Source organism: Vicugna pacos, chromosome 2, assembly GCF_048564905.1.
Source record: "Vicugna pacos chromosome 2, VicPac4, whole genome shotgun sequence".
NCBI lineage: Eukaryota > Metazoa > Chordata > Mammalia > Artiodactyla > Camelidae > Vicugna > Vicugna pacos.
In genome coordinates, this window is record NC_132988.1 from 11,826,447 (window position 1) to 11,849,884 (window position 23,438).

The following is a 23,438-nucleotide window of genomic DNA, read 5'->3' on the forward strand; positions in this document are numbered from 1 at the left end:
ATTCTCTATGAACATCATGCTGTCAGCATCCACTTGGCTCAGTAAGTCCCTTTGAGAAAAGGCAGGTAGACCAGGGAACATAAATGCCACTGGACTGTGGAGTTTAGGATGAATATTGTTTCCTTCTTACCAATTAGACAAGCTTAGCTTCTCTCAGACAGTGAGAGCAGGGATGACAGGGGTGGAGGTACAACATGGGAGCCGAGGGAGTTGCCTCACACAGGTTCAGTTGGCACAATGAAGGCAAAGTGTTTGGGAAGAAGGGGGATCCCCTCAGAAGTAGCGCATAGAGTCCAGGACAGGGGAAGGAGACGCAGAAGGACCCACTGAATGACAGCATCATTGGCAGAAGGGTTTTGCCCCTTTGTCAGGGGAAGGCTCCGGGTAAATCTTCTCATCACTCTCAGAGGAGGGAGCCCCGGGGCTGGGCTTTGGGGCGGGAAGGATGGCAAGGATGCTGCTCTCTTTTCCAAGACTGAGGGACGACCTGCTCAGGATGTTGTCCCTGGCACCCACAGAAGCACTCAGACTCCTGCCCAACGGTGCCAACGCCTGCTCTGCCAGGAACCGGGACAGAGGCAGCGCTGTCTGGCCGCAGGACGTCCAGTGAAGGACTGCATTAAAATTCCACTCTTGCATAATGTGCTTCACAGAAATTTCAGATGTAGGAAATGAAAGTGATGGCTGCGGAGAGCCTGAACTTCCTCTGAAACTGCCCCAGCCGGGCACAAGCCTTCTGTGCTGGCGAGGGGAGCACGGCAGGAGAGGAGGGGCCTACTGGGTGTCAAGCACCTATTGGGTGCCCCCTTATTTGTGTCCTGTCAACATTTACTCTGTATGTCTTTGGTCACCCGTTTGCTAGGGTGAACAGTCCAAAGTCATGGTCCTCACCCTCGAGAAGCTTACAGTGTTCAAAATGAACAAATTTAACAAAACAGAAACAGATTCACGGATACAAACAATAGGTGGGAGAGGTGTGGGGGTGGGGCAAAATGGGGGAGGGGACTTAAGAGCTACACTCTTAGGAATAAGGAGGTAAGATACAAGGATGTCAGGGACAGCACAGGGAAAATGGCCAATACCTTCTAAGAGCTTTAGAAGCATAATCTATAAAAACATACAGTCACTCTGTAGTACGTTTGAAACTAATATATTACTGTAAGTCAACTATTTTTCAATGGAAAAAAAAAAGACTCACAGTCTTATGAGGAAGAGATAAATTGTGCAAGCAATTCCAAGAAGGACAACGTGGACGTAGTACACACGGGGCGGAAGTCTCGCCACAACCCCGTGGAAGAATTATGAAGCCCGTTTTGCAACCTGAGGCTCAGAGAGGTCAGAGAAGCTGGTAAGAGGTACCGCCGGGATCTGACATCCAGGCACCCAGTTCCACAGCCCACGTTCTCTCTATCGGCTGACCTCATATGTGCCATGTGCACGTCACTGGGGTGAGAGCTTGAATAATGATCTACTCTATTCAGAGAGCTTCATACCTTCAAAGGGTGAAGAGTTGCACAAGTAGGTGGATTTGCCAAGAGCAGGAGAACAGAAAGTGACAGGAAAGGGGCCCCGCCCTTACCGGGCCGGTGGTCTTGTGGGCATTATTCAGTGTTTCTGAGTGTCAGTGTCGTGGAAGTGTTAACCTGTTTACAGGGTTGTTACAAAGATGACATTAGAGGGTAGAGGTGAAAAGTGGTTCATAAATTAAAACAACTGTTCTCATGCATACTTCCCAGCTCTGGAAGGTAACAGTAGCTGCCTCCGGAGCAAAGGGCCGGCATGCTTACTGCTTAGTTTGAAAGATTTGAGTTCCCCAAGCTCAGGTTTCCTCCTCCGTCACACACCCCCCTGCGTGTGCCGGTGTCACACCGCCCTCGGGGAATGTGGGCTCAGTGAACCATGCAAACTGCTGACAGTCTAGCTGCTGCCATTGCTGTGAGTAAGAAACTGTCCTTTGTCTCTGACCCACCAGTTTCATGTGTTCCGCTAGCATCTGAGGGACTGAGACAAGCCAACTGGTTAGCTTGCGACTGGGGTAAAGTCTCGGACGTGTCACTTCTGGACGGTGCTGTATAAGTTTCCTATTGCTGCTTTAACAAATTACCACAGATTGAGTGTCTTAAAACAACACAGTTTTTTTTAATCTTATCGTTCTGGAGGTCGGACACCCAAATTGGGTCTCACCGAGCTAAAACCCTTTCTGGAGAAAAATCCATTTCCATGCCTTTTCCTCCTTCTAAATGCCCCCTTGGCTCTACCTGGCTCCTCCCTCTTCAAAGCCAGCACCATAAGACCATCAACCCTCTCTCTGACTCTCTGGCGCCCTTCCTTCATTTACAAGGACACTTATGATTACACTGGGTCTAACCCAATAGTCCAGAATCCTCTCCCCATCTCCAGACCAGCTGATTAGCATCCTTAATTTCATCTGCAACCTTAATTCCTCCTTGCCATGTAAGGTATACCTTCACAGGTTCTGGGGATGGAGATGTGGACGTCTTTGGAAGACCATTACTCTGCCTACCACAGGCGGTATGACAGAAATTCAGAAGTGTGACAGCCGACAAAGGGAAGCCACTTTACATAGACCACTGCCACAAAATAGCCACATATTTGAATCTGGCTGTCTCTTAGTCTCTTGTATTGCTCAGGAGAATTATAACCATCGCTGTAAACCTTACAGTATGTTTTGAAGTTGCCCACGTGAGAAATGGCTCTGTTGTAAATCGAGGTCTGTCCTCATAATTTTTGTTTTGAAGTTCTCACTTCAAGCAACCACTAAGTGACTTCAGGCCCATTATGTAGGTTATGTCGTAAAGCAGACCATTTCAGACATACACTCCAGGTTTGGCATGTGAAAATGCTAATAGCCAACTCCTCACGACACAGTTAAGACCAATGGAAGTTCTGTTTTATCTGTATAGATTAAGAAACACTCATTTTACATTAAAACTTATTTTTGGCTTTAGCATAAATTTTGTCCTACCAGGGATTGAATCATATCATCTTGTGCATAATGAGAACTGGAACTCAAGGATGATTTTATGACAGAGGTTTAATTGCTAGAGACTTTTCAAAACATATGTATACAAATGACATTTAAATGTACATATTATATTTAATGATTGTATTATGGGTAAGAATTGCTCTCTGAAGTTAAGCAAAATCAAGTTCTTACCCATTTATTCATTCAGCCCATAAATATGTACTGGTGCCCACTATGTGCCAAGCAACGCTGGGGAAATAGAAGTGAACAAAACAAATCTCTGCCCTCTTGGGGGCTCACTGTTGTCAGGCGGGTGAGGAGACCAACATGGTGGCACATCTTCACTGGGTCCTCTGCTCAGGGTCTCATCAGGCTGAAACCGAGATACTGACTAAGGCTTTCAACACAGCCTAAACTAGGAAAAGACTCCCTTCCAACAGTTCCCAGGTGTTTGGCTGAATTCATTTCTTGAAGCTGTGGGTTGAGGATTTCAGCTCCTTGCTTGGGGTCACTGTTGGCGCCTAGAGGCCACCTGCAGTCTCTTGTTATATGAGTGTCTCCAACATGACCACTCACTTTATGACAGCTTGCTTCTTCAAAGCCAGCAACAGAGAGAGAGGGGTTGCTAGCAAGACGGGGGTCTTATACTACATAACAATTATGGGAGTGACAGCCCATCACCTTTGTCATATTCTATCAGTTAGAAGTAAGTCACAGGTCTTGCCCGTACTGAAGATGAGAATATTATACAAGGGCATAAACAGCAGGATTTAGGGATCCTGGAGACCAGCCTGGGTGTGTCTGCCACATTCTGGTGACCCAGGATGAGTCCAAAGGGGCCATTTGTGCACAAGGGAAACTCTAGAACATGGCCCCATCTAACCACAATCCTTCCACACGTCCAGGAAGCAGAGAGATGGAAATATTTGGTGAGCAGCACAAATGACCTTTACAAACAAGTCAGTATATATCAAGTGATAATAAATGTTACAGACAAAATAAAGTAGTGTAAGGGGAAAGGGATTGATGGTACGTGGGAGTGGGTATTAATCAGCATAACTTATGTTATGCTGCTGTAACAAATATAGGGAGTCCACTGTGGGTCCAGACAAGTCTCCAGGCAAATTTTGCTCTAGGTAGTGACTCAGTAACTCGGGCTAATATAGTTGCCCCCATCCTGTGATCAAACCATCTGGAACATGTGGTCTGTCTGCTTGCGACAGTAGAGGGCAAACATCAATCTTATACGTTGACTCTTAAATGCTTCAACCCAGGAGTGATGTGATTTTTGCTCAAATTCATTGTCCCAAGCATCAAAAGTTCATAAGAAACAGAAACAAAACCAACAAATCACTGACATAGTAATTAGTAACCTCGCTTGTTTTGCAAAATAAATTAAATTAAGTTTTGCTTGTATGACCATGCAGGTCATTTTTAAGTCCGGTCTCCACTTGCATTTGATTTTAACAAAAGCTATAATGGGCAAGGAAGTACAATCTCCACATAAGGGCTGGCAGGAAAGACCTCTCTGATAAGGTGATATCTGGTCAGAAACCTAAACAGAGAAAGGGAGTGTCCCGGGGGCATCTAGGGAGTGAGTGTTTTGGGTGGTGTGAACACCAAGTGCAAAGGCTTGGAGGAAGGAGCTTTCTTGGTGTATTTGAGAGATGATAAGTCAGCCAGCGTGGCTGGAGTTAAGTGAGAAAGAAAGGCAGTGTAGGAGACTAGGTGGGGAAAGTCAGATCACACAGGGTCTTGGATGCTGTGGCACTCAGGTGTCATGGGAAGCCACGAGTGGGTGTCGAGTGAAAGTGTGACATGGCTGACATATTGAAAGGACTGTTCCCGGTTGCTCTGTTAAGAATAGACTATCTCAACAGCTTGTCTTTCAAACCAAGAGCCCCCATGCTCTGCAATCCAACCTTAGTTACGTGGGGCAGGCAGAATTCTCTTAAAGCTCGGCTTTCTCGGAGGTGACTTTCAGTTGGTCTCTGAATATTGGATCTTGGCATTATTTTATGTACTCCTTCAGAGTGCATCCGTTCTAAATTTCACCTTGAATAATTACTGGGCAGAAGCTGCCTATCTAGTCATCCTTAGAGATCGGATCCTATTTGCAAATAGACACCTGTCAATCATGTGCTTTTTGTGATACCATCAGCTTTGGATGTTCTGCAGAAAACAGAAAGGGTAGCTATTTGGTTCGCTCCTTCTAAATTCCAGGCTGATGAAGAAGCCTCTATTTGAGCCTGCCGTTTGGTGGCAGAAGAAAAGAGTCAGAGACAGAGGACTATGCAGGGCCGGTTAAAGCTTCTCTTGGAAATTAGCACATTGTCACTTACGTCCACATTCATGGCCAACGCAAGACACTGGGCCAAGCCTGACAATGGGGCATGGAGTGTGCTCCACCCATAGAGAGTGCTGTTTGGAGAGGATGGATATGGTCCGCCATGGTCTCTAAATTGAGTCCATCTGGTCTGAGATCCCTTAGGAGGTCTTCAACTTAGAGGCAAAGGTTCCCGCTGAGCGTGGAGGTCTCTAGGGAGAGGGAGAAGGGCCAGAGCCAGGTCATGGTGTCACTCCCTCTCCAAGGAAGAGCGGGGCCAGGAAAGGAGTTAGAAAGGGCTGCGGGGAGCAGAGGAGAACTTCTCGGTCACAGAGTCTGTGGTCGGAGAGGTTCACAAAGGAGAGCTGGTTTGCAGGGAAGTGAAGGGCCAGTTGCCTCGATGAGAGATGGCAAATCCCACTGGGGCCATCTTAGAGTCACCATCTTCCTGCTTCGAGTCACCAGGATGTGGGAAAGTGAACAAAGACATGTCTAGAGCTCAGCTTCCAGCTTTCGCCGGTGTCACCTCTTCACATCCTATCACACTTTGCTGTGCACAGGTCATTGTCGTGCCTCGACCTGCTGGGTAGCAACTTCCAGGGGACAGTGCTGCATTAAGGTGGGGGAGGGAGAGAGATCATTCAGGAAGGGACACGATGTACAGGTACCAGTAAGCAGGATGCCCAGCGGGAAAGGTGTCTGAGGGGCCAGGAGCCCTGTCTGTGCCCTATGTCCTACTCAGCGGCCGAGGACACGCGGGGGACTGCCTCAGTCTCTCCCCGCCCTAGGAGTCCACGACTGCACCTGGGCGTTAGGCCGGCTTTTCCCACAGGAATGACCTGAGAAAAACAAAAGGAAACAAAAGCAAAGTATTTCAATAGCCTGTTTTAGCAACGAGGCGGGGCCATGCTACAGTTTATTCTCTTGGTCACAAACCATGCACCTGGCTGACTCACGACTGCTGGCTTAGCCTGGGTGTAGTATCACATCCAAGAGCCTAGGGGGCAGGTTTTCACTTTAGGGTGACCCACTGTCCTGGTCTCCTCAGGATTCTCCTGGTTTCAACCATGAAAGTCTCACATCCTAGGCACCTCCTCGGTCCTGGGCCAGTGGGGCGGCTGATCACCCAACCACACCCCTCCCAGTGGCCCCTGCATGAACTGCCGGGGACGTGGTGGCAAACAGGTGGATTGTATCACCACAGAGACCCAAGTTCAAATCCTTGCATGTGCTACGTCACTTCCAAGTGGTGTGATCTTACGGAAGTTACTCGTTATTTCAAAACGTAGATTCATATTTGCTTCATATGGTTTGTTACAAGGTTCGTGATAAAGTTCTCACCTCACGAGGGACCCGCAGCCCCCTCGCCCACTTTGTTCGGTGTTAGCAGCCTCCGTTCTCTTCCTTGAGACTGCGATGTTCACCCTCCCACGGTGCACTCCCCGGTCCCTCTGTCGGGAAGGGCCCAGACTCGTCTAGTCCCTCCTCGGGAGGTCTTCCCTGCCCGCTCACGCAGGAGGGCCTCTGCCAGCTCTCCCAGACACTCTTGGCCTCATCCCCATTTCATCCTTCCTACGGCTGAACGTGAGCGGGAATCGTCTTGGCTACTCATGAAGAGGACAGGCGGCCTTCTAAAATGGCTCCCAAAGACCCCCACTTCCTGTCCATCGTCTCCCCTGGAGTCGGGGCAGGACCAAGGGACTCGCTTCTAACAAACAGAATATGGCAAAGTGATGGCTTGTCTCTTCTGGGATTATGTCCTAAAGACATGCTTCTGTCTTACTGGCTCGCTGTCTCTCTCTCCCCCCTCACTTGCTTGTTCTGATGAAGCTAGCTGCCCCAATGGAGAGGTGCATGTGGCCAGAAACTGAAGGCAGCCTGCAGCCAACAACCAGCAAGACACTGACTCCTGCCAGCAGCCACAGGAGGGAGCCTAGGAACAAATTCTCCCCCAGCTGAGCCTGGGGATGGGGGCAGCCCTGATGGACACCCCAGCCACAGTCACGGGAGAAGCTCTGAAACAGAAGGTCCAAGTGGAGCTGTGGGCTGATTCCTGACCCTCAGAAACTGTGAGATAATAACTGTTGTTATTTGAAGTCACGAAGTTTGGGGGTGATTTGTTATGCAGCAATCAAGAACCGAAGCAGTGATGTTTTGCTTATTTCCCCTCTAGGATATTAACACCATCATAGAAGGGACCATGCGTGGCTTGTTTAGTGCAGTATGTCCGCAACACAAAACAAAGTCTGGCATGTAATAGCTGCTCAGTTTTACTGAATGAGCAAGTCAAGAGGGCACAGGCTGCCTACAGGGCGTGTGAAGACAGATGAAATAAATATTTGTTGAATGAATGAGTAATTTAATGACCAATTAAATGTGAGGAGGGTTGGGAGAGGGAGAGTATTTGAGCTGACTTATCTTTATCAAGAGGCCCCTAGTGTGGGCTCGGAAGATGTTAAATGAATACATTAGTAGATGAACAAACTCAGGCACAGGCTTCACTTAAGGATAGACTAGAAGTGATGTTGATGTTGACACCTTGAATGAGAAAGATCAGCAAAATGTCTAAAAGGCATTCAGAAATAATCCAGCTTTTCACAGAATATTCAATGAGAAAAGCGATCATGTGTATATCCTGTCTTTGTTAAAACAAGTCTGGAAGGAAACACACCAAAATGTTAACTCCTACTTGGTGGGCGGTAGGATTCCAGTGGTTTTATTTTTTTCCGTTTTGCTTATCCGTATTTGCCACAACAGACAGAACAAACAACAAAGGTACGTCCACTTATTCTTAAGACACTAGAGGATAAAGCACCCACAGTGGATTTAAGTCAGCACCATAGAAGCAATCATTCCCTGGGGGGACGAGTAGATTCAGTGACCAGGGAAGAGGAGAGAGGACTATGGTTGCTGTGGGCAAAACCCCAGGCATTTCTAAAGCAAGATTTCCGATCGGGTTAGAGAAAGCATTTGGTGTTGACAGCAGCACAGCCACTTCCTCTTCGGCCAAACTCCCTCCACCTGCCCTGATGGCCCTCCTTGTCCAAATCATTTCTCATTTCTTTCAAATCCATTTCTGGACACGATGCTGGTCCAGCCTTTATTTTTCTCACACTTACACGTCTACTGCCTGTTTTCCCATGGTCCTGGAGGCTGCTTCATATTCAACAGCTAGAATACTGTCCCACAACTGTTTTGATCATCCTTCTCATTGTAGCTGGGGCATGAAATCATGAACTGAAGACTGTGGAAGAGTCATCCTTCATCTCATTCCCAGATGAACTTGATCAGTCTTTCACTTCCCATCAGAAAGTGACACTTAGGAAACCACCAGTTACCTCCAGTAACCACTACTGGTCTCTCCAAGTTCTGTTCCAGAATGAATCGAGCAATGACTCATTTCATGGCTACCTGGGTTTCAGGCCTACTAGTTACTCTGGCAGACTGTTTCTCAATTAACTATTCAGCAGTTGACGTGTACTGGCACCTAACACCTGAAGTCTTATTTTTCTGAAGTAGAGGCAACACAGGGCGCTGTGTCTGAGGACCAGGCTGGGCTCCTGGTGCTGACACAGACCTCAGAGGCTGCATCTAGTTCCCCAGGATGTGGAAGCCTGGAGGCGTGGGTGCCGGCTGGGCACCACGGAGAAGCTGCACTGGACTCTGCGGAAGTCCCATGGCCCAGCTGCAACAGCTGGGCTGCAAGTCACACTCCTGCTGGCACTGCAGGGCCTTCTCCCCAGAAGGAAGCCCATGCCCTACTGGTTGCCTGGTTGCCTTAGACACGAGAAACCTCTCCAAATAGGGAAGAAATTAACAAAAACCTTCTCCAAGCCGGTACAGTGCGGTGAAACATAAAGAGTGCCTGGCACCACTCTCTCTTCTCCGCTCAGCCACGTGGAAGCCGCTATTTCCGCTCGAGTGGGACCACGTGACTGGTTCTCACCAATGGGCTGTGAGCGGAAGTGACGTACTGCACGTACCGTACGACCCTGTGGGGCGAGGGGAGCCCGGAAGAGCAGCCTGAGGCCTCCAGGCCCCTTCCTGTGGAGGTGAACAGGGAGACGCTTAAGAAGTTGGCAAAATCCAAGAGCAGAGTGGCCTGGATACTGAGTCCCGCGGCAGGACGGTGTCCCTGGAGTGTCATCTGGGTCTGCTGGGAGATCACTTTGTTTCTGCAGCGTAACCTAGCCTAGCCCAACCAACACACAATCAGTTCTGGGTTTTGCCACATCATTTTGATTTAATGACTTTTTTTAAATTAAAGAGGGACGGCAAACAAGTGGTTGCTTTCTCTCCGGTAGCACTGGGCGCCTGGGATACTTGATAAATCTGGGGACATGGCCTCACTCAGAGCTTCTTGCTCCTTTTGCGGCGGGAATTGCTTTTCACATTGAAATAGAGACTGAGCGGTCATGTTTCCCGTCAGTGTTGCAGCCTCTCCAATCCTGAGGTCATTGTCCTTGGTCTGTTCCTTACATGTTTTAAGGATTTTAAATACGTTCTCCATCTAGTGAACAACTAAACATACAACTGGAATAAACATCCCCCCGATGCAATGACATTAGGTAGAGTTTTTGTTTGCTTTTGGTTTCTAAAGTAAGTTTTCTTTTTTAAATACTGCATACATTCTATTACACAATTAATAAATACGTTCTACTTTACTAACCTCTCTGTACTCCACGGGGAGTGGTAAATTGTCCAAATGTCTGGGTCACACAGAAATAATTTTGAAATGTTAATCTGAGTTTGCATAAATATTATATGTATTTTAACAAAGTTGTATTTTAAAGGTGACTTCTATAACGCTTGCCCAGTATTTTAACTAATTATAATTAGACTGCCTTGCATTTTGGATGTTGGCTGTATGAGTATTTAAAGACAATCTCATGTGCCTTTAATCCTAGCCCAAGTAATTTCTACATACCTCATTTTATAGGATTTTTATTAGGGAATGCTTAGTGAAAGTTTCACTTTGCCTTTGCCTTTAAATCCTGTCCTTTTATAGTATGATGTAAATTTTATTAGGACTTCAGTGTTTGTTTTTAACATACTTACTTTCACCGTTGTTAAATAAAATACACTTTCCCTTAAGACTTAATTAAAAGTTTTGGGAGGAGGTGGGGTGATAGTAAACATGCTAATAATAGATAATACCAAAGAGAAAAAGAAAGAAACAAACAAAAAATGAAGATGACTCATAATCCCACCCCCAAGACAGCGCATCCTCCCCTGCCCCCATTCAGTGCGAACCCGAACAGCGTATAAACTGTATCCTAACTCTTTCACTGCCTACCTCGTTCTCTTACAACGGTTTTTAAAGGCTTCCTAGTATTCCACCATCTGTATGTACTATAATTTAAACATATTCCTACTGTCGAACATTTATTTCCAACACATCCCTGTTCTAAACACAGTAATGGATACGCCGGTACGTCATAGGCAGAATAACGACCCCGCCCCCGAAGAGGCCCACATCCTAAACCCTGGAACCTGTGAACACGTGACGGTAGAGCCTAAAGGGCTTGGAAAACGTGATTAAGTTAAGAACCTTGCCATGGGGAGATGATCTGGGTGGACTCAGTCTAATCACATGGGTCCTTAAAAGAAGAGAACCCTGTGGTCAGAGAAGAAGATGTGACAACGGAGATGGGGTCAGAGAGATGCTGCATTGCTGGCTTTGAAGATGGAGGAAGGGGGCCATGAGCCAAGGAAAGTCAGCAGCCTGGAGAGGCTGGAGAAGGAAGAAGGAAATAAGAGTCTCCCCTGGAGCCTCCACAAAGGAAGACGGCCTTGCCACCACCTTGGTTTGAGTGCAGTGAAATGTGTGTTCAATTTCTGACCTGCAAAACTGTAAAAATATAAATATGCGTGCGTGTGTGTGTTGTTTTAAGCCACTCAATTTGTGAGAAGTTTTTATGGCAGCAGTAGGAAACTGATACCCAATTTTTGTGCACATCTTTTACAGTTTTCCTTAGAAGTCAATTCCTAGAAGAGTTTTCCAGGTACCTAATACACATCGCCAACCAGTTTACAATCTCATCAGCCATGTAGAAAGTGCTTGCCTCGCTTGCCCCTACAGACCCTGAGACTTAAGTTCATAGGCATCCTATTGTTTCATGTTCTTTCATTTAAATTGATGATAGTAAGCGTATCCCACAGCAGTAGTAGCCCACTGAGGGCTTACTACATGCCAAGCACAATCTAAATGTTCATTTAATCCTCACAACGTCTCTATGAGGTCTGTTGCCATTATTAGCCCCATTTTACAGAAGAGAAAACTGAGGCACAGGGAAGCTGAGAAGTAGTAAAGCTGGAGTTAGACCCCACGACATCTGGCCCCAAAGGGGATGCTTTTTGATGAGTCTTCCATTAAAATCTAAGCTCCTGGAAGGCGGGGTCGGTCTCCTCTCCCGCCTCGCTTACTCTAGGGATCCCTGAGTTTCCCCCAGCGGCAGCATAATCCAGCAGAGTAACAACCGTCGTGAAGAGCTGTACACGTGGAGACTGACGTGTGACACGTGCACGTATGTGTGTTTAGTGTGCCTTTGCTTCTGGTCAATCCCAGAGTAATTGAAGTATTCTCTAATCATGAAGAGTCTCTTCTTTAACGGCCAGATGGCTGAACTCACACAGGCCCCTCCCACACATCCTGTTACACACCCTCCTGTGCAGCAGACACCACGCCAGGTGCCAGAGACAGCGGTGACCCGGACATGTGCGGAGGTGGGTGTGCGTGTGGATGCTGTAACGGACCCAACAACAGTAGCTGAAACGAGAGTTTGTTTCCCTTCCCGCTGCAGAGTCAGGGGTCCGGGGCTGCAGGCACCTCTATGGAGCTGGAGGCCCAGGCTCTTGCTCTCTTGTTGCCCTTCTGTCCCCTCCAGCGAAGATCAGCCAACGTTTTCTGTAAAGGACTGACTGGAGTAGATATTTTAGGCCATACCAGTGGCAACAACTCTGCCCCTTTAGGTGAATGAACAAGGAGTGGCCGGGTTCCGGTACAACGTGATCCACGAAACAGGCGTGTACAGCACGTGATGTGCAGCAGGTACCCGACAGAATCCCAGGAGGGAGCGCCATCACTTCTGCTTGGGTCTGCAGAAGAGGGGCGCCGCTCCCCTGCCCCGTCCAGGCTCAGGAAGGTGACTTGCATCTTCCCCGCAGCCCGCCTGCTCCCTGCTGCTCTGACATCCCCTGCACACCAGCAGGCCAGGCCATCGCCCCCCTCAGCCTCCCATCCACTGCCTGTTTCGAAGCTCCCCTCACAACTGACCTTCCTCCGCCACCTCGCTTAGTGTCCACTGGCTCCAGCTGGGACGGTGACGACACCAGTGCCGGTCATTGGCTGGTCCCTCACGGCTCCCTCATCTGACCTGGTCCTCCAGCGTTTGACCTGATGCTGGCCACTGCCTCCCCTTCTTGGCTTCCTCCGACCTCATCAGTGTTTCCTTCTGATCTTCTCTGCCGCTGCCTCCTCTACTAAATGTGAGGTCCCAGGCTCACTCCCCGAGACTCTTCTCCCCACAAGGCCCCCATCACTCACTCCCATCACATTAGAACCCTCTGCAGGCTGAGGATGCCCCAGTGGACGGCTCCAGCCCTAAGCCTCACCTGGCTCCTGATCTGTCGGTGCCGCTACCTCTACACCGTCTCCGCTGGGAGACGAGGCCTCACACGGAACCCGTCTGACATGCAACCCTCAGGCCCCCGCCCCTGCCCGGTCTCCTCCTCTCAGTCAGGGGCATCACCACGACCCAGCTCTCTGCCACTGCCTCCCAGTCTGAGGTGTTCACCTCCTGCACCCCCTCAACCAGCCTGTCTGCACACAACCTGCCTGTCCTGTCCTTCATCCCGCTGATGGGGTGGGGGACTCTGACTGCTGGGACTGCTGTGACTGCTGTTACTCCCGCACTCCCAGTACCAGCTCTCCTGCCAGCAGTCGGTGATTTCTTTGACACTCAAATCGGGTAACGTTCCTTCTCTCTTAAGACTCTCCAGGTACTGCTCGCTGGACTTTCCATTCTCTCTTTGGTGGCCAAAAAGGCCTTACAGAGGTGGCCTCTGTCCAGCTTGCTGGCTCCCCTCTTTCCCCTGTGTCCCTTACTCACGGGGCCCCTGCCCCTCTGATCTCCTGCCCCAGGGCCTTTGCACCTGCTCGTCCCTCTGCTTTCTCCTCATCCTCATCAAGTTTTACCTGGGATGCACCTCCTCAAGGAGACCTTCCCCGCCCACCCCTAGTCCCCACTGCCACCTCCCCTGAGCTGACCACATCGCCCTGAACTGCCCTCACAGCACATGTCATATCCAAAATATTCCTTGAACCTTTTGTGGGCTTCTCCCCTAATCCTGCTTCTGGAATGTGCCAGCAGGACCTCCTCTGTCCTGTTCTCTGCTGCACCCACAGCCTGCGGGGCAGGTCCCAGCTCCTGGGAGGCGCTCGGTATGTACTTTTAAAAGATAAAAACTTCCAGTTTCCCCGACTGATTTTATCTTATGGCTGAAAATAATATTCCAGCTGAAGTGAAGGTTTTTTACTTTCTTCTGTATATAGTGGAATAAGTACTTGTTTTGGTTTCTCATGTTTGCCTGAAGGGGAATTGAGGGGTCAATGAAAGTAGGGGGAAAATTAGATCCTTGGACTAAGGAGAGAGCAGAACGTGTATTTAATGTCTAGACTCAGTCCAGTGGGGAAGTTTTGAATTCAATATTGAAAATGCTTTGGGGCCTTTTTTCATCAACCTAAATACTATTTCTTTTATTTTGGTAGAACATGTATAACACAAAACTCACTACCTTCACCGTTTTATGTGTATAATCTAGCGGCATAAAGTGCATCCACACTGTTGTGTAACCACCACCACGACCCATCCCCGGAATATTTTCAAATCCTCAAACTGAAACCGTCTGCATTAAACACCAACTCCCTACCCGCCTCCCCGCTCCAGCCCCCTGTAACCTCTATTTTACTTCCAGTCTCTGAATTTGACTACACAAGGTACCTCATATAAGTGAAATTATACAGTATGTGTCCTTTTGTAACTGGCTGACTTCACTCAGCGTGTTTTCAGGGTTCATTCAGGTCACAGCATGTGTCAGAATGTCCTTCCTTTTTAAGGTTGAGTGACATCCCATTGTACGTCTACAGCACGTTCTGTTTAAACTTTCTCCCACTGATGGACATTTAGGTTGTTTCTACCTTTTGGCTATTGTGAATAGTGCTTCAGTGAACATGGCATGCAAACATCTCTTCAAGTCCCTGCCTTCAGTCCTCTTGGGTGTATACCTAGAAGGTAAATTATTTTTTTCAGCGTTATCCAGTATTGGGGATGAGGGTCTGCTTCACTCAGATCAGGATTCTAACCGGGGAACCCGAGAGCATGCCTGGAGGTGCTCCTGACAGACGGGCAGTCCCCGGTGTATGGTGCCCTCGCCCTGCTCGGCCAGGCCCCACACAACCACGGCAGAAAGAAACTCAAAGCAAGCAAGCCCGGCATTCCACTCGAAACTCCATCCCACTGAATTTCTAAGAAAGACAAAACAAAATATAAAAATAAGGCATTTTTATTAAAAGTTAAAATGTCTTCCAAGTTTACACATACAAACATACTTCTACCACCACGTGGATTTCTAAAATCACCGACAAGCAGATACAAACCAGCCTGGCCAATGTGCATCGGCCCCTGGTCCCTGGGCACCCGTGCTGGGCAGAAGCCTGCGCCCCCGGAGGGAAACTGAACACCTACCAGCACCTCCGTGCTGCTGTCCCGCCCCAGGGACCAGCCTGCCGGAGAGGAGGGGACATCCCTGCCAGACGGACGGCAGAACAGCGCCGGGCTCCCTGCTTAGCTGTGCCCACCAGGTCTGCAAAGGGCCCCCTCCACCCAGACAGAGCAGGTCCATCCAGGCCAGCGACCATCGGCGAAGGTGCCAACACCAGCCGCACATTCCAGTCAACGGAGAGCTTGAAACAAAAGCCTGATTGAGCTACGGTCCATCAGCTCAGAACCTCTGGGGGTGCCGCCGATCACATTTGCTGTCTGCAGGCTCCCTGGATTCCTGTGCCCACGGTGGGAGGGAACCACACTGGCCGCTTCTTTCTCAGCTCTTACCTGCTGAGAAGTCACCCCGGTTCTGACAGAAACATCTGGTGCATCTGAGGCACTTCTTGACTTGTGAAGGTCCAACGCCCAGATGCTTGGTTTCTACCACTGATTTGCGAAGGGTTAAAAAAAAAATAGAGCACGCAGATTTCATAAAAAAATTTATTTTCATATAAAAGTGCCAAAATATCCACCAATGTCAATCTATTTCAACAGCCAGTTTATGCTATCATCCAAACACAAGCCTCTTTATTCACATTGTTTAAAAATCCGACTCTTCTTTTCACACATTCCCACAGTAACCGGAGTCCCTGGACAGCGGGAAATTTGCGTTCCTGTTGGCTGTGGTAGTCCATATGTCCAGGTTCATGTAGGCACGAAACGGGTTAAACCCCGGGTAGTATTCCTTGCACATGACCGCCTGGTTGTCCAAGTGAGTCGAGTGCTCCGTGGTGGGACTGACAGGGCAACAGTTGTCATATACGTCGTTTTGCGGGGCCCAGATGGAACCAAAAAGTCCAGACATTGGAGACAAGCTTCGGGTGCTTGTGAGGTAGGGCTGAAGTGTACATGAGGAGGGGAAAAAAAAAAGTTAAAAAAAATAAAGACGCCTTAGAGAGGCAATGTCAATGTCAATATCAAGGTTGACTACACAGCCGTGGATGCCACGGTGGTATCAGTCCAAGCTACTTGGAAGTGACTAAATTATTCTCAACAATCTGGGTTGCTGTCACTCCATTTTCCTCAAACGGAAGGTTGTGAGCGCCCCATCAAGCTAGATCAACTTATTTCAACCCCAGGAAGGACCCACAGTCAAACGCCTCTCTCTGTAAGAAAGGGCTGAGTAAGGCGGAAGGGCCGGGCTTTTAAGCACAGAGCGCGTTCAGGGGCAGAAGCCCCCGGGCCTTGGTCGCCTACCACTGACTGACCTTTCTGGGACGTTTATTTCACCTCCTCCCACAGCTGAAAGGTCAGCAGGACCACAGAAACACAGCTGTGTCCCAGACAGCTTCCTGGCCCGAGTTTGCTTTTATCAACAACCATCACTCCTCTGTGTGGCCGGGGTGTCTCTGTCACTGGGTGGCCAGGCCGCTGGTGTCTGCAGCGATCCACCCCACCCAGCCCGGTCTAACTACGTGCAAGGGCCCCGCAGAGTGTGGCCGGTGACCAAAGGGAAGCCGCCAGGCTCTCCAGCTGATCTAAACCCAGCTGTAAAGCTCCGGTGAGCCCAGGGGGAAGGAAGCACCAGCAAGAAGCCGGGGCCCAGGCAGCAGGGCGGGCGGCACTGACCGGAGAACTGATGAGCCCAGCGTGTCCCCAGGCGGTCGGCACGCTGGGGGGGCTGTTCCAGGCAGACTGGGAGCTGTGGTCAACAAAGTCCGTCTGAACTTCGGCAGGACAGGGGAAGCCATTGGGGTAGTTCATGTTTTCTGTGAAAAATGGGAGACATCGACAGAAGTGAACATTTTTCTGGAAAGAATGAAATTCTCATTCTCAGGCAAAAAAAGCTTTCCAGGCCTTACGATATGACCAAAGACAGACGTGGTGGGGGAAGGGTATAGCTCAGTGGTAGACTGCGTGCTTAGCATGCACGAGGTCCTGGATTCAGTCCCCAGTACCTCCTCTAAAAATTAATAAATAAACCCTAACATGGGGCCAGGGTTGAGAATCACTGGTCTAGACTCGTCCTGTCATCTGTAACATGCTACTCATAGGGACAGTTTTACTCTGAGAGGCAATTCATTGATAACCAACTGTCTTCCAGTTTAGCTTTGTAACCCTGATCTGCAGTTAATATCATCTGTCTCCTAATGGCTGATACTAGACTTCCCATACCCTTGGCAGCGTATTTCCGTGACTCTTAACAAAATGTGGTTTTTTGCATAGACAGTATGAGGTAAACTTCCATTTAGCACAAACTAAATCATCAACTAAACAGTCGGAGAAGTGGGTCCTAAGTAGCAGGATCTTTAAAATTGAATTTACAAAGCAATCATTTGGGGGATGGGAGTGAACAAGAAGGCTGCAAATGACGGGAGAGGGAGAGACACAAATAAGCTTCTATGAAGAAAAATACAACTTTCATATTTTGCTTATGAATTAAAGAAATAAAGTAGCCATACTCCCAAAAAGAAATTAATTAATTAATTAACCCCCCCTAAAAAAACATAAAAAATGAAAAAAAATACAGACATAAAGTAATTACTCCCTGAGACACATCACCTGGGAAGCCCTCGGGGAGGACGTAGTTCCTCTGGGACTTATTTTCTGTATTTGATAATGTGATGGGTAGTGTAAATACTACCATAGATTTAAATAGTGTCAAGATTCTTATTGATCCTGAAAATTTTCCTTTATTACCTGTCATGCCACTGTCAGCCACCTGCACATACACCAAATGCGTTGATTTAAGAGCAGAAGGCACCCGGCACTTCGCAGTTGTCAGTAAGAAGATGATAAACACAGCCTCACGCAGGGAGAAAGTGCCCACAGCACCCCCTTGTGGCTATCAGAGAGCACTGCATATGCCAAAACCCAGATCAGTACAAGCGTTTGTGCTGACTCCAGCCCAGGCACCTGTAATTTCCCACAATTTCCCCTCCGAGCTCCTTTCTTTCCTTCCGCAGCATCTCCCAGGGGCAGAAGAGTCAGGACATGCTGAGGAACAAGGAGGTAAATGATTCTATCTCACCAAGGATGTTTGCTTAAAGAGTAACAACTAAAGCCCTGGCCTCCCGACGGACCACCCACGACGTTAGGTCCACACAAATGCAGACGAGCCCGTCCCGCCTGATCTGAGGGACTGGGTGGATCAGGGTTCTGTGTAGAAGCCCCTGTACACTCGGGCTGAGGGGGCTTCTTGAGGCCACATAAAATGACACACGGCAGGACCTACAGGAAGGACTGAGCAGCCTCCTGTTAGATGGCTCTCAAAGGCCACATTCTTTGCAGCTGGTGTCTTAGGTCCACACCCTCCCTGTTTTGACTTTCCCAGAATAAAAGGATGGCGCTGGGACTGTCCAAACAGCTCCTACCTTCTGGAAAGGCGTTGTAGTCGTTCAGTTCCAGGGGGCAGTACACACCGGGAAACTGGCCTTCACAGGTCGCGCTCCAATCAATGAAACTGCTACAAAAAGCAAGAGGTCTAGTCTCAGAAACAGGATGTCAACTGACCAAGGGAAGAAAGAGGAAAACGGTTTACCTGCCTAGCATCCTCATCACTGCCAGTCCCTCAGTTTTGGAAATTAAAAGGTGTACTTTACCGTCACGGAATCAAAGACTAACTCAGTGTGCTCATCACCCACGACCTACCACTGCAGGGTGGACGGCTAGGACTGGATGCCCACTTCCTTCACAACGGGGGTGAAAAACACAGCCCAGGGCAGATGGTCAGGGCTGTCGGAATAACGGTGCTGAAAGAGGGTGACCAGCCTTGCATGGTGACCATCTCACAATGTGTACAAATATCAAACCACTGTGTTGTACACCTGAAACTAATGTGATATTGTATGTAAACTGTAATTCCCGAAAAAACCCTCAGAGATGGGAGTTTGATCTGTTGAGCAGAGAGAGCCAAGGAGCCAGGAGAAAAGGGGCCGGGGGAGCTTTCCTTTAAATGAGACGCTTATCATGAAAAGCAAATAAATTACCCAAGGATAAGGGGAATGGGTCCAAACCCAGCTTTCACTTGCCAGAGAATTACTTCCATTTAGACTGTAAATCATTCTCACCTGGTGTCAGATAGCAACCGTGTAATGAGCAAGATCAAAATTTGAAAAACTGGCTCTCACTGCTAATTAAAAGGTATAGACTCCAAAAAGCATCCACCCACGTTTGTTCTAACGGGAGGCAGACCCTGTGGCTGTGGCTCTGTTAACGTGCGGAGGGCTGGATGCCATCCAGGGTCCCAGCACACATCCAGGGGCTTCAACACGTCCCGCTATTTAAAGTCCACCCTCGGGGCAGTCGCTCACGGAAACCACAACCACACAAACTGTGACTCGTGGTAGGTACTAGGATCCCAATTCCAATGTGGACTTTCACTACAGAAAGTAAGAAAGTAAATACCTCTATAATAAGCTGAACAAACAAACAAACAAACTTCAAATGGACTCTGATTACACACAGATATGAACATTTTCTCAAGTTTTCACAATTGAATGACATATCCGATGATGAATTTAAGAAACTGCCATTGGGTAACGATTTCCCAGTACTCAAACTATTCGATCTTTTGATGTTTAAATGTTTAAATGCAAGATGAATGCCGTGGAAAAATGGCAGTTTGTCTCCTGTGAGCGAGTAGGAATTACGAGCGACTGTTTTTGTTTTTTCCATTTTGTCTCTAATCTACTAATAGTTCATCTTTTCATTGAATATATTAATAGCTCATCTTTTTAAAAAGTGAAGCAATGACATGGTCACCAGCTACGTTACTTTTTCCCCTTCGTGTTTCTCTCGGTTCTTGGTTTGTCATTTCTAAGACATCGCGATTCAACCAGGCAGGTGGCAGCACCCAGTTCAGGCGCCACGGGGCCAAGCGAGGCCATCTTCCGGTCGCCGGTGGGAGAGGAGGCCGTACCTGTTGGGTAGCGGGGCGGGTCCCTGTACCCCGGCCGGCATGCCGCTTTCCAGGGCGCAGCTGAAGCCGCTCGTCACACACACGGGCTGCGAGGGCCACAGGTCTCCTGGCGGGTACAGACCTAGGGAAGAGAACTGGCCTCTCAGTCCACCTCCCAGCCCTGCAGGACCAGCTCAACTTCACCTCCTTCAGAAAGCACACCCCGATCCCCCATCATGGGGACCACTTCTGCCCTCCTCCAGCCCTGTCCGGACGTCAAGTGAACACACAGCAGGCGGCTTTGACCTTTACCTCAGATGGCAGGTACCACGGTCTCCTGACCCAGCTTACAAGACCGTTGTGATGACTCAACGGTACACATGGGCCTGCTTTCTGCAAAGCCCCCAGAGTCCAAGGACACAGCAGTGAACATGTTTGCATTCAAGTCAGCCAAACAAGGAACAGAAGTAAGAAGCTGGGGAAACGGTGCAGCCCCAGGGGTAAGACACCAGGGTTCTGCGGCAGTGGGGCGGCTGGGGACCAATGTCAACACCTGGGGAGGGACCACCGTAGACTCCAGGAGGCCTGGGGCACAAAGTGACATGAGTGATCCCAGTTTTTCAGAACTGCCCCCGGACCCCTCCTCAGGAAGAAGCAGGGCCAGGGACGGCTCTCTAAAGCTGGGTAAAGGCCTGACTGCTGGGTCCTCCCAACACCCGCCACATGGTTCTGAACTCAGTTTGATCACCGACCCCCTTAACCTTTCCAGGGGATGCCCCACTCCTGCACCTCCCAGCAAAACACCTGTTGGCACCTCTGCTGGTCTCCCGCCTTCACTGCCATAGCCACTGCTCAGTCACTCATGGGATGGATGGATGGATGGATGGATGGATAAATGGATGGATAGATGGACAGATGGATGCCACTGGCTAGTGGCATGGACTAAAGGGACAGGCTGGCCATCTGCACACAGGCAGTGCCTCCACATAGGAAGACGTGACTCAACCATTCAAAATGACTTAGAAACCCAAAGGTTTGCCAGCCAGCCAGCTACGCTGGGGACACTGCTTGCCTGTGCCCCTGCCATGGGGGGAGCCCAACAAGTGGACACAAACCTCACTGCACCTCCTGTGTGGGAGGTAGTCCCCCTCCTGTAAACCCGGAGACTGGCCGCTCAGGGTGGTCAGAGAGACCTTGGAGTGTTTAAAGAAACAGCATCTGTAGACCACGTGGCTTTCATAGTGTGGAGGTCTCTCAATGAGGGGCTACCCTTGGCCACGCAGGGAGCTTTCCAGAAGGATAACTTGTGGTTCATGTACCTCCTACGGGCAGTGTTCACCACGAGGGAGCCGTCCAATTAGAAAAAGTGGGATAAACTTTGCTAAAATCAGCTGAAGTGGTAAAAGACACCCCCTTGGCCCAGAAGGCATTCAGGGCAGCCTCAGCCCACTGGTCAGGGCTGCTGGGGACAGGAGTGCCCTGGACACCCTCTGGCTGGCGGAGGCCCAGTCTAGCCGTCACTAACACCCCCTGCCGTGCCTGGAGAGGTCAGGACAGAGACGTGAGGAGCGAGCCGCCCGGCCTCGCTCAGCGGCTGGGTCGGGACGCTGCGCAGCAGGGCTGCGGTCAGCGCTGCAGGGCAGCTGCACCCTGCTGCTTGAGTCCTGTTGAGAGCAGTGGGAACTAGATGCTGTAGGAGCCAATTAAGAGACTCACTGCCCCCTTCTGTCCATCAGATGAACCAAGAACTGCTTACGGAGTGATGTCCTCATGAGCAAAGGGACAAGAAGCCAAGACCACACAGAAACAAGGGGCATGTGTGCTGCCAGGAGACAGTCCTCTGTGGGTCTCACCTTTCTGTACTTCCTGAGAGCAGATGCTCTGGCTGTCCACATTCTGACCTACCCTTTCAAGGGTATTTGCTAAACAAAGCCTCAGAAGATAGAGACAGGGTCTCCCTTTAGAGCAGGGGGCAAGTTTGTTTTGTCCAACACGATAAAGGTAACATCTCCTGCCTCTTATAAAAAACACCTGGGCTCCATTAGCTCAGGGCTCCTTTCCTGTCATGCAACCACTGACCACTGCACGTGCAGGCGGCCCCCAAGAGACCGGCAGCAAGGGGGCCTGAAGGAAGTGTGCCGGGCTGCCTGCGGTGCTAAACGTCCTTTGCCTCTGACCCAGGAGTTCCCTGTCTTCTGCCAGCATCTGCAGAGTTGTGGCAGACTAGCTGGTTGGCTTGTGGTTAGGGAGAACGCCTCAGACCCCTCCCAGTCCTCAACAGTGACGTGATCTGACTTAGGTTTAACACGACCCCTCTGGCTGCTGTTAAAAACAGACGGCAAGGTGGTGACGGATGTTAACCAGACTTGCTGTGCTGTTCTGCAACATATGCAGATGTGCAATCATTATGCCGTGCACCTGAAACTCATATAATGTTATGTATCAATTACACCTCAAAAAAAAAAAAAAAGAGAAGAGAAAACAATGAGACAGTAGTGAGGAGAGAGCGGAAGCAGAGAGACCTGTCCGGTGGTCACGGTGACCACCTAAGTGAGGAATGACAGTGGCCTGGACCAGAGCAGTCACGGTGGAGGTGGGAGGAGTGAACAGACGCTGGATGCATCTGGAAGGCAGACGACTTTGAGAGTAAGACAACAGACTGTGCATGGGGGACAAGGAAAAAGGCGAGGCTGGCACCTAGATTACTGGCCTGAGCAACAAGACAGACCAAGTGGGGAGCCGGTGAGGAACAGGACTGAGGGAGGAGGTGACAGTCACTCTGGGACATCTGTGCGTCCCCCAAGGACAGAGGGCACGTGGCAAGTGGCTGTATGAGGCCAGACTGAAGGTACAGAGGTGGGAGTTGTTGGGGGAGGGGGAGAAGCTGTGAGAGGGACACGACCAGCAGGGGAGCATGGGCCTGGCCTCCTGGGACAGCGTCCAGCATGGGGGAGGGGAGGAGGAACCGCACAGGGACCCCGGAGGGCACAGCCAGAGCAGAATGTCTTGGGTCCACAGGAGGTCGACTTGAAGACAAAGGACGGAGTGTGGGATTTGCAGACAAGGAAGTCACTAGTGCCCTGCAGACACTGCCTCAGGGCGTCACAGCACAGCCAGTCCACAGGGTTTGGCGGAGAACCAGAGAAAGGGGTCTGAATCAGCAAGCTGTTCCCCTAAACAAAGAGGTCAGGAGCCACTAGACAACAGGGCCAAGGGAGAAGGTTCTGGCTGCTGTCGGTTTTTCAAAGACTGGAGAATTACAGGATATTTGCACACTGCTGGGAACGACTCTTTAGAGAAAACCCGATGCTGGCAAGAACCCTTGGCGAGGAGGGCTGCACTGCCACCCCACAGGTCGCAACATGAAAGGAGCAAGGGTGACAGGTCACAGACGGGGCAGGGGAAGATCTCTAACTGCTTCTCTCTTCCCCAGCGAAACAGGACGCAAGATCGACTAGGAGA

The 23,438-nt window shown here is 49.6% G+C and overlaps 1 protein-coding gene across 2 annotated transcripts in view; it reads right to left on the bottom strand.

The window, feature by feature from the left end:
* Positions 1-15,563: 15,563 nt before the first annotated feature.
* The window catches only part of TMEM131L (transmembrane 131 like), a 159,179-nt gene continuing 151,304 nt past the window's right edge, over positions 15,564-23,438 (bottom strand). Inside the window, exons 32-35 of one of the 2 annotated variants that reach the window (XM_072975396.1) lie at positions 19,998-20,118; positions 18,451-18,539; positions 16,706-16,845; positions 15,564-15,974 (exon numbers count right to left, since the gene is read on the bottom strand). In XM_072975396.1, coding sequence (XP_072831497.1) covers positions 15,699-15,974; positions 16,706-16,845; positions 18,451-18,539; positions 19,998-20,118 — 626 coding nt within the window. In that variant the 3' untranslated portion in view covers positions 15,564-15,698. Of the gene's footprint in view, positions 15,975-16,705; positions 16,846-18,450; positions 18,543-19,997; positions 20,119-23,438 lie in introns of both variants that reach the window. The other variant, XM_072975392.1, reaches the window with a different exon arrangement.